Source organism: Rhinatrema bivittatum, chromosome 2 (assembly GCF_901001135.1).
Source record: "Rhinatrema bivittatum chromosome 2, aRhiBiv1.1, whole genome shotgun sequence".
In the NCBI taxonomy this organism is placed as follows: Eukaryota; Metazoa; Chordata; class Amphibia; order Gymnophiona; family Rhinatrematidae; genus Rhinatrema; species Rhinatrema bivittatum.
Window position 1 is genome coordinate 578,395,878 of NC_042616.1, and position 11,760 is coordinate 578,407,637.

General features: G+C 46.2%; 1 protein-coding gene across 2 annotated transcripts in view; it reads right to left on the reverse strand.

Moving 5' to 3' along the window:
- The window catches only part of NDUFV2 (NADH:ubiquinone oxidoreductase core subunit V2), a 168,283-nt gene extending 165,513 nt beyond the window's left edge, over nt 1-2,770 (reverse strand). Inside the window, exon 1 of one of the 2 annotated variants that reach the window (XM_029591008.1) lies at nt 2,576-2,770. In XM_029591008.1, the coding sequence (XP_029446868.1) occupies nt 2,576-2,602 (27 nt within the window). In that variant the 5' untranslated portion in view covers nt 2,603-2,770. The remainder of the gene's footprint in view (nt 1-2,575) is intronic. The other variant, XM_029591007.1, reaches the window with a different exon arrangement.
- Between the last annotated feature and the right edge of the window lie 8,990 nt (nt 2,771-11,760).

Sequence of the window (11,760 nt, forward strand, 5' to 3'; positions counted from 1 at the left end):
CCAGGGGCTGCAGGAGTACGCTGCCCCCCCCCCGGCTTGGCTCTGACCTCCCCTTCTCTCGCCAGTGCAACACCAGCAAGAAAACAAAAATAATAATAATCAAATTGCAAAAAAATAAAAGGCTGGGGTGGGGAGAAGAAAAAGCATAGAATTACATTCTAGGCTGACTGCTCTGGCCGTGATAGCAGCACAAGCAATCAGCTGAGTGCCGCCTTCTTACCACTGCGGGGCGGGGAGGTCATTCCTGCTGTCAGGACTCTGCTTTTAATAGCAGCATACCGGCTACCTTGTGCTATAGCTGCCATGTGTGCTGTGGGTGGGGGTGAGTGAGACAGAGAGAGTGAGCCAGCATGTGTGTAAGCGTATGAGAGAATGTGTGTGTGTGTAAGAGAAAACGTGGGAGAGCAAGATACTAGTCAGGAAAGTCACTGGTGTGTGAGAGAATGAGATTGTTCAGGGAGGTGACGTGTGTGTGTGTGAGTGAAAGAGAGAGAGAGAGAGAGAAAGAGAGATTAGTCAGGGAGATGACTGGTATGTGAGCGTGAGAGAAAGAGATTGGTCAGCGAGGTGACTGGTGTGGGTCAAAGAAAGATTGGTCAGGGAGATGACTGGTGTGTGTGTGTGTGAGAGAGAAATAGCCTCATCATGGGTCCTAAGGAAGAACGTGAGGACAGAGCTTCAGCAGCCCTTGCTGCTTCTGGTATGTGCTATTGGCCTACAAGGGAAAGGAGTAGGAGAGTTGCTGGAGAGGGTAAGTAAAGGTGGCTTTTTAAGTTTATCTTTCTTGATTGACTGCCATTTTAATTATTGGGGATTAAGTGATGTGTCTGCTGTTTGAAATATTTTATTGGTGTTTGGAGAATTTTTAATTTTTGAAATTTTTTAATGATTGGATGTTATTCCATTATCAGTTGTTTTGAAACAATTATTATATTCTAGTTTTAGAATTATTTTATATTTCTCAAGGAATGTATAAATAGAAATGTGGAGACAAAAACTGAACTGGAAGCAGCAAGAAGCCAAACTCTGTATGCAGTGCAACAACAAAAGCATTAGCTTTATGGTCACTTTATTCTGTTTTGGTGAGGGTCTGCCTGTGCTCTGCACGTTTGACCCAGCTAAGAGTGTTCTGCAAACTTGTAGTTTCTTGGTAGGGATCAATAGCAGCTTGGCTTGTTCTGTTTTCCTAATAGGAGGTGTATTGGTGTTTAGGGCCTGGTGCAATTTTTGCAGTGCTGCCTTTTCATGGGAAGGGTTATTACTGTTTGAGTTCCATAATGCAGGTGTAACTTTGTGCACATTATTGCAGATCCTGGAAGTCTGTTAGGTGCTATATTTCTGTTTTGCACAGAATGCAGAGTGGCTTTTTTGGGTTTCCATATTTGTAATTTGTGGTCTTTCTGAACTTGGTGAAGGTCGATTCTATGTGTGTGACGGAGGTGAAGTATTTTACTAGCATGTAGGCATTTGTATCAATATTATTTGTTGTATTTTCTCAATAGAACATGCATTGGTGGTAAATTACTGTTTTTTCATAAGGAGGGCTATTGCACCTGGTAGGAGAGAGTGTTTATGTTGCTGTTACTGAAATGACACCAGAAATATCTCTTTTGAATGGTAAATTGGATGGGGAATGTCCTTGTTCTGTAGCCATTGTTGGGGGTTGAGGGTGGATCCGGTAAATACAGAGTATATATATTTACATTTAGCCCCGTGACAATCATGTGTTCAGTGTGTCACACATGTGAGAACCATCTGTCAGGTGTGTCCAGTCAGAAAAAAGGTTGCGAACCACTGGTATATGGGATAGTGGACACATGTCAAAAACGCACATGCAATTACATATTAAACAGTGCACTTGGCTGCACGCACTTTACTGTATCGGCCAGACAATGCATTATAAGTGAAGCAGGGCAGATGAATGTATATTTTGCCATTGACAGAAATAAAAGGTCAACAAAGAAGTTGTAGGTAGGCTTGCTCATTTGCTGACCTTTATTTCCACAGTCAAGTGAACAAACAGGGCTACGCCACTTTATTTCGTTATTCAATACTTGACTGATGTATAACCTAAGCCCGGCAGAAGCTTTCAGAGTTGCTTTGCAGTCGATGTGCCTACAAATAATTCGACACCCATACAAATACCAGCCACCATCTTTACCGGTGGATCTCTACAGAACACGGCTCATTACATTTTCACACCAACACAAAGGAGAGGAACGGGGGCAGGCTCAGACCTAAAGTAAATATTTGCTCAAAGAAAGAGCGGTGGATGCGAGGTACATCCTCCCAGGGAAAGTGGCGAAGTAAAAAACAGTAACAAGAACTCATGGGGCCTGGGGTAAGCATCGACGAGCCCTAACTACAGGGGAAGAGTAAAACCTGAGGTCGGGCAGGTTAGAGCTGGACCGATCCCCGCGGTCCTCGGCTTTGTCACTGTGTGCCCTGCACACCACCCCACACTCCCTGCCTGCTAACCGGGGGCGGGGTGAGCACAGGCACACTCTCGGTGCTGTCGGACAAGCGGGTGCACTGAAGGGCACCGAGGACGGGCACGGACGAGAGGGAATCTCACCCAGCGCTGCAGGACTATCCGGAGCATGACGGCAGTGGCGGAGGAGCGATCCCAGTCTAGAACGCGGCAGAGTTATCAGTCCTAGCTCTGGAACGCGGCGGCTCAAGCGCTCACGACAACCACCACCCCCTCCAGGGCACACGCCAGTGCTCGGAAGCCGCGAGCGGCGGCGTCATTCTAACGACCTGCGTGGGGCGGAGCCGGGGAACGCGCGCCGCTTTCGTATGACAAGGAGAGCGGGGCCTGGGCAGCGAGCCAAGCGGAAGTAGGATTGCGCGTGAACTCGACGCTGTAGCCTGATATTCTGGGTCCGCGAGAAAGACAGAATAGGACAGAAGTTGTAAAATGTTTCTGCCCTTCTCCGACCTTTTTTTTGGGGGGGGAGAAAAAGCCTCAGGGCTCAAACTTGAGTTTGGCGCAGAAGGGATAGCGCGAAGCAAAGCCTTTTGGAAGCGGAAAAATGACAAATGCAAGCGACGGTGGGCAGCTATTGAAGAGATGGGGGTTCAAAGTTTTTCTGCACGCAAAAAATGTTTTTAGTACACAGCATTTTTTGCATACATACATTATATTTTATGAGTAGAAAACATGCTTTTTTTGAGGCAAAAAGCATGTTATCTGCACATAAAATGCAGGGTCTCCAGCTTCCACACACAGACTGACATTTATTTATTTATTTGCAGATTTTTATATACCGGGGTACGTAAGTAACATCACCTCGGTTTACATTAAAACAATAATTCAGCATTGCGCTTTACAATATAACATAGAAACTGAACGAATACAAAACCATGTATAACTTTGTATTAAAAGAATATAATCGAAATATAAGAGACTGTGGAAATGGTGAAGAATGGTATAGGACTCAGATCATTAATAGTAGGCTTTTTTTAAATAGCCAGGTTTTAAGATTTTGTTTAAATTTTTTGTGACAAATTTCCTGGTGTAATTCAGAGGGCATGGTGTTCCATATTATTGATCCAGCAATGATGAATGACCGTTCTTTTGACATGAACCTTAGAAACTTTACTCCACTGTAGAACATAAGAAAATGCCATACTGGGTCAGACCAAGGGTCCATCAAGCCCAGCATCCTGTTTCCAACAGTGGCCAATCCAGGCCATAAGAACCTGGCAAGTACCGAAAACCTAAGTCTATTCCATCTTACCATTGCTAATGGCAGTGGCTATTCTCTAAGGGCCGGATTTTAAATGCCCTGCGCGTGTAAATCCGGCCGGATTTACCCGCACAGGGTCCTTGCGCGCCAGCGCGCGTAAGTCCCGGGACTTCGTAAAAGGGGCGGGTCGGGGCGGGACCAGGGGCGTGGTTGAGGCCTCCGGACCAGCCCCCAGGTTGGGTGATGGCGCGCGCAGATTTACGCCTGCTTTCAGCAAGCGTAAATCTGGCAACAAAGGTGGGGGGGGGGTTTAGATAGGGCCGGGGGGGGGGGGTGGGTTAGGTAGGGGAAAGTGGGGGGAGGGTGAAGGAAAGTTCCCTCTGAGGCCGCTCCGAGGCCGCTCCGATTTTGGAGCGGCCTCGGAGGGAACAGGCAACGCGCGCTGGGCTCGGCACGCGCAGGTTGCACAAATGTGCACCCCCTTGCGCGCGCCGACCCCGGATTTTATAAGATACGCGCGGCTATGCGCGTATCTTATAAAATCCAGCGTACTTTTGTTCGCGCCTGGTGCGCGAACAAAAGTACGCCCTCGTGCAAATTTATAAAATCTACCCCTAAGTGAACTTAATAGCAGGTAATGGACTTCTCCAAGAACTTATCCAATCCTTTTTTAAACACAGTTATACTAACTGCACTAACCACATCTCTATTATATCCCCCCTCAGTCGTCTCTTCTCCAAGCTGAAAAGTCCTAACCTCTTTAGTCTTTCCTCATAGGGGAGCTGTTCCATTCCCCTTATCATTTTGGTAACCCTTCTCTGTTCCTTCTCCATCGCAATTATATCTTTTTTGAAATGCGGCGACCAGAATTGTACACAGTATTCAAGGTGCGGTCTCACCATGGAGCGATACAGAGGCATTATGACATTTTCCGTTTTATTCACCTTTTCCTTTCTAATAATTCCCAACATTCTGTTTGCTTTTTTGACAGCCGCAGCACACTGAACCGACGATTTCAATGTGCTGTCCACTATGACACCTAGATCTCTTTCTTGGGTTGTAGCACCTAATATGGAACCCAACATTGTGTAATTATAGCATGGGTTATTTTTCCCTATATGCATCACCTTGCACTTATCCACATTAAATTTCATCTGCCATTTGGATGCCCAATTTTCCAGTCTCACAAGGTCTTCTTGCAATTTATCACAATCTGCTTGTGATTTAACTACTCTGAACAATTTTGTGTCATCTGCAAATTTGATTATCTCACTCGTCGTATTTCTTTCCAGATCATTTATAAATATATTGAAAAATAAGGGTCCCAATACAGATCCCTGAGGCACTCCGCTGCCACTTCCTTCCACTGAGAAAATTGTCCATTTAATCCTACTCTCTGTTTCCTGTCTTTTAGCCAGTTTGCAATCCACAAAAGGACATCGCCACCTATCCCATGACTTTTTACTTTTCCTAGAAGCCTCTCATGAGTTTAAGTTTCCAGCACTAACAAAACACAAGTGCAGCTTTCCATGGCCGGATTTAAGATTTTGGTGCCTATAGGCAGAATGCCATGGCAGGATCCCTTTGATGCGTGCCAACACATGATCATGAAGCAAGCAAAATCAGGCTCTTCTTTGGCCTGGATATTTGGTGCTTTCAAAATTTGGTGCCCTTAAGAATTGCATATGCTGTCTGTGCCTAAATCCAAGTCTGTACCTCTCTGCATTGGGATGGGGAGGTAATAGCTAATGCCTTCATTAATTAGCTTGGAATTTCCATGTGAGGACGCTAAGCAATACATATTGTTTTATAGTCACATTTTTGTGTACATAATTCCTTGCTACATCAGCAGTAAAATGTGCACACAAAAACGCATACAACTGCAGGTTAAACTGCACTCTGTTCAGTTTATTACAATGGCCCCTTAACTTGTAATGATCTTTAGGGTAGGGACCTACCAACTACCTGAATTTATAATTCACCTTCAGCTTGCATTTGGAAAGGCAATTTAAATTAAAAAATCTGCACATGAGGAAGTTGCTTTTCATTTGTGTTTGATGCTGTATCCGTTCTCTTTCCCTCCTGTGGCTTCCTCCTCTATGGTGTATTTACAATGCTGCAGGCAGGCCTGGCTTTTTAAATGTATGGGGTCAGTGAAAAAGAACAGAAGTAAAGCAAAGGAAAAGAAAGGCAAAGGAGTAGAAGGGCACAAAGGTGAAGAACATAGGAGGAGGGAAAGAAGGATAAAGTGGCATGAAGAGAGGAGGACAGGGAGAAAAGAAGGGCACAGGGAAGAAAAAGAGTACAGGATGGAAAAATCAAGGTCCTGTGCAAAGGATAACTAAAAAAAAGAACCCAAGCAGACCCAAAAACGATAAGTAAAACTGCAGAGGAAAAGAGGAGATGTGGGGAAAAATAATCTAGAAAAGAGTGGAATTTTATAATTATAATAATGCCAGAAGTTCCTGTTTAGGCATTAATGAGAGGAGTAGTGTCTCAGTTGAACGGTTTCCTAAATCCGAATTGATTTGAGAAGATAATATCTTTTTCTTCCAAATGATTTACAAGCTGGGTTAATACTAGGGATGTGAATCGGGCTTCAGATGATTGAAAATATTGTCGATATTTTCAAAATTGTCAGAAATCGGGGGCTCCCCCAAAACGATAGGAAAACCCCACGATATTGATTGTGGGGGTTCCCTTATCGTTTTGGGGGAGGGCGGGAAAAACAGCACACAAAAATAACCCCTAAACCCACCCCGACCCTTTAAAAGTAACCCCTTAGCTTCCCTCACCCTCCCGACCCCCCAAAAACCTTTTACAGGTACCTGGTGGTCCAGTGGGGGTCCCGGGAGTGATCTCCCGCGATCTCCCGCTCCGGGCCATCCTCCCGCTCCCGGGCCGTCGGCTGCCACTAATCAAAATGGCACCGATGGCCCTTTGCCCTTACCATGTGACAGGGTATCCGTGCCATTGGCCGGATCCTGTCACATGGTAGGAGCACTGGATGGCTGGCGCCATCTTGTGCTCCTACCATGTGACAGGAGCTGACCAATGGCACCGGTAGTCCCTGTGACATAGTAAGGGCAAAGGCTATCGGTGCCATTTTGATTACTGGCAGCTGATGGCCCGAGTGCAGGAGATCGCTCCCGGACCCCCGCTGGACCACCAGGGTTTTGGCAAGTCTTGGGGGGACCCTCCTGACCCCCACAAGACTTGCCAAAAGTCCAGCAGGGGTCCGGGAGCGACCTGCACTCGGACCGTCAGCTGCCAGTATTCAAAATGGCGCCGATAGCCTTTGCCCATACTATGTCACAGGAGCTATCAGTGCCATTGGTCAGCCCCTATCACATGGTAGGAGCACAATTTGGCGCCGGCCATCCAGTGCTCCTACCATGTGACAGGATCCGGCCAATGGCACGGATACCCTATCACATGATAAGGGCAAAGGGCCATCGGCGCCATTTTGATTAGTGGCAGCTGACGGCCCGGAGCGGGAGATCGCTCTCGGGACCCCCACTGGACCACCAGGTACCTGTAAAATGTTTTTGGTGGGTCGGGAGGGTGGGGGAAGCTAAGGGGGTTACTTTTAAAGGGTCGGGGTGGGTTTTTTGTTTATCGGCTGGGACGCAGCCGATAAACAAAACCGCGATCGAGCCCGATTGAAAAAACCCCACATGTGAATCAGAACCGGAATCTGAACCGATTCCGGTTCCAATTCACATCTCTAGTTAATACTGCTTTTTCAAGTACTTTTGATAGAAAAGACAGTTTGGATATTGGACGATAGTTGTCCCAATCATCGATTCTACCAGTTTTATTTTTAGGAATCGGCTTTATCACAGCTTGTTTTAATCTATTCTGTTAGAGAATGCTTAATTAAGTTTGTGATTATTGGAGTGATAACATGGTGTACTTGTTTCAAGGAACTGGCTGGAAATGGGTCAAGTGGGTGAGTAGCAGGCTTAATTTTATTTATTTTATTTAGGCATTTTATATACTGTTGTTCCAAAAGAAGATCACAAAGGTTTACAAAAGCAACATTCATATTCTAGGTCAACACAACATCAAAAACATGTTAACTAGGGGGCTAGGACAGTAGTTTATGATACATAAGTTCCATTTCAATAACCTTTACAAATTAGTAAGTTGTCTTAATACACTTTACATCTCTCATTACTTATAGCTCATTCTTCTAAAATTATCTATGTTTTTTATAGTGAAGTTATCTGCATATTGATATTTTAAGTTGGATCATACGCATTTTTGAAGAGCCAGATTTTTAGTTCAAATTTGAAACTCTTTCTTTCTGTTATCAGACGTAACAACTCTGATAGAGAATTCAACAACTTGGGGCCTGCTATGGAAAACATTCGATCTCTTATTTGAGGTAGAAGTGTACTCCAGTTGTAGGCACAGTTAATAGTCCTTTGTTTTGCGATCTTACTGTTCACTGCGGTGTGTATAGTTGAAATGTCACTCCTATTAGGCAGGGGTTTATGTCGTTGATGATATTAAAAATTAGTGTTAATACTTTATAATGAATTCTGGATTGTACTGGCAGCCAGTGCAGTGCTATCAGGAAGGGGGTGATGTGGTCAAATGTCCTTGTCCCTAATAAAAGTATTGCTGAGGCATTTTGTAATAACTTTAGTGGTTTTAATAGACCTGAAGGTAGGCCTAGTATTAAGGAGTTGCAGTAATCTATGTTTGAAAATATTAGTGTTTGTAAAACAGTGCGGAAGTCCTATAATGTTAGTAATGGTTTCCACAGGTGTAATCTCAGCTTAGAGTATCCTGTTTTAATTAATTTGCTTATGTGCTTTTTCATTGTAAAGTTCTCATCAATCTGTATTTCTAGGTCCCGTACTTGATCTGAGGGCGTAATGTGAAAATTATCCAGGTCTAGAGGTGGTGGTTTGACTATAGAGGAGTTTCTCCTTAGCCACAAAATTTCAGGTTTTTTTGTGTTTAGTGTTTGTTTCAGCTGAGCTAGTTCTTGTCATATTGCCTTCATGCATGTTGAGAGTGTCGAAGCAGTTTTTTCAAATGATTCAGCGAATGGAATGTAGAACTGTATGTCATCTGCGTATAAGAAGAAGTTGATTCCTAGTTCCGCAAGTAATATACAAAGAGGAAACATATAAATGTTGAATAGTGTTGCCGAGAATGCTGAACCCTGGGGGACACCTGTAACGATTGAGAAGGTGTCAGATATGTGGTTGCCCAGTTTGATGTTGCGTCCGTCGGTCGCAGACGGCTGCGACCGCTCTGCCTTACCGCCTTTTCTTCCTTTTTCTCTCTCCTTGGGCAAGATGGCTGCCTCCGGTGCCGAGGGTCTCGGCGTCTCCAACCTAGCATGGGTGTTCCAGTCCACCATGCTCACTCCCATGGCCTCCTAGGGCGTGAGCACGCACATCTCCTACGCTCAAATACACGTCATGGCGGGAACCTCGGGGGCGGCCCCACTGCATGATGTCAATACCTCAGGGTATATCAAGCCTCCGTTTTGCTACCACCTTTGAGTTAGCAAGGACTTCGGTTTAGCTACTCTGACCGCTCTAAGCTGTACGCTTAGACGCCGCTTTCACTCCAAGGGCCTCGCTCCAGTAGAAGCTCTAGACACCCGCTCCTCGGGGGGTCTCTTGCTTCCAACTACCCTTCGGGGCCTCTACTAATTAAGACAACCACTCCTCAGGGGTCTTTCTCTCTCTTCTTCATTTCAGGATATCGGATTATCAGGTACTCGCTCCTCGAGGGCCTACCAGCTATGTATCCTGCACCACAGACCTTCGGTCCCACCATTTCATCATCAGGAAGACTCCTACATTCCTGTGAGTACCTCTACGATCTGGTGCTCCAGCTCCACCCACCAGCCGCAGCGTTACCCGCACTGCGGGCTCCTGCCTATTGTGAACATCTGGGTTAGATTACATCCCAGCTCCACCCACCAGCTGCAGTGGTACCTGCACTGCGGGTTCTCGCCTATCGTGAACATCTGGCTGAGATTACATCTGAGCCTGTTGAACGTATTGACACCTCGTGGATCTCATTGCCTTACCTTCCTGCCTACATCATCTATCTACTGCAGTACAATAAAGCCCTCCATCCATACTGTGTCTGCTATCTGAGTTCAGCCTATCGCTGTGGTTCCCCACGGGGCCCCTCCCCGTGGGCGGAGTCATCTCCATAGCGACCAAGGGTCCACAATGCCTCAAACACAACATTTGACTTGGAATGTCCTGTCTGCTAGGAAGAAACAGAACTATTTGAGAACATTTCCGTCTATTCCAATTTTTCTCAATTGATGGCATAACAGGGTATGGTCCACAGTGTCAAAGGCCGCTGTTAAATCAATTAGTTCCAGGACATAAGATTCATCATTGTCAAACCCCTGTAGTACAGGATCCATTAAAGAAATGAGTAAAGTTTCTGTTGATCGATATTTTCTGACTCCAAATTGGTTTGCATGTAGAATATTATTGTCTTCTGTATGGTTTTCTAATTGAGATAGCACTGCTTTTTCTAGAACTTTTGCGATAAAAGTCAAGTTGGATATTGGTCAATAATTGTCCCAATCGTCAATTCTGCCAGTTATATTTTTTAGGATTGGTTTGATCACTGCTTGTTTTGCCCCAGCAGGGACCAATCCTTCTGATAGCAAGTGGTTGATACTATTTTCAGGGAACTTGCGGCAATTGGGTCCAGTGTGTGGATAGCAGGCTTAATTTTGATAATGATTTGGTTAATTTTGAGTTTAGCTACTCTGTCAATTGTGTTCCATTTGACCTGCCCATGTTTTTCTTCAGGTTCTTTTGTTGACAAGTAATTTTAACTGATATCAAGATTAGTTACTCTGTCGAAGGTTGATCACCTAACCAGGCCATTTGAATCTTCAGGTGCTATTTGTTGCGCTGCAATAGGAGAGAGCGCCAGGGGATGCTCCACAGCACGGGATGAGTTTTGTGTGCCCCTGCGGAGAGATGATCCATGTCTGGGAATGGAGCAACCCAAGGCCCTGCCAACCTGCGCAGCCTCAGTGAGACCAACCACGCAAGGTTGGTCTCACTGAGGCCCTTTCAGACCTGCTGCTGGTTAACGGCAAGAAGTGGCAAGCCGGACAGAGATCAAGGGCGGAAGGAGATATCTGGCACAGGACGGATGTGGAACCGAAGGTCAGAAGAGACGAGGACTTGGAACTGAAGATTAGGAGAAGACGAGGACTTGGAACTGAAGATCAGACTCGGACGAGACGAGGTTAAAAGCAGACTAAAACTCAGCATGAGAAGGAATCCGGGCGATGCCTGTAGCAACCTCCATCTTGGACTGAGCTTCGTAGGTCTGGCGGAACAGGCCAGAGAAGTTGGGCTGAGGACGGAAGGAAGCCATGAGCCAAATCCGGAACCAAAGTATCTGGAACAGGTTAAAACATCGGGCTTCCTCGGCGAAGGCTCCGGACATCCTATACGGACTCCCAGGACACTCAGTTAAGGGCAGCAAGGAAGAGCAAGCAAGACATCTTGAAGACTCCGGACTCCGGAGGTGATGAAGGACAAGGAGATCTTCGGCTCCACTCGATGGAGAAGACCCACCAGTACCCTACAAACCCCAGCGGGGTGGTCGCGGACCACTGGACCGCAGCGCGCCCTACTCAGCCCAGCGAGGCTGGTCGCGGACCACGCTAGGATGGATCATGGTGGAGCTTGAAGAAATCAGGACAAGATGGATAACAGAACATGAAGACGAGACCGAGGTACAACAGGACTGGAACGGAACATCAGGAAGAGACCAGGAATGGATTGGGATCCCAAGGGAAAGTGCCAAGCTGGAGCATAAGACGAGGAATCCTGGAGTAGGACTGGCTCCTTGCGAAGGCAAGGCATGACTGACCTGAAGAGCCTTTTGTAGCGAGAAGAGGGAGTTCCAGGAAGTGAGGTCATCCAGGGCCCACTCCCTCACTGGCCCTTTAAGTTAGTGAAGGAGGCGCGGCTCCGCGCCTAAGAAGGAAGAAGGTGCAGGACCCTGGACAGCGGCCCTGCTGAGAGACTGAAGACGCTGAAGCAGGAGA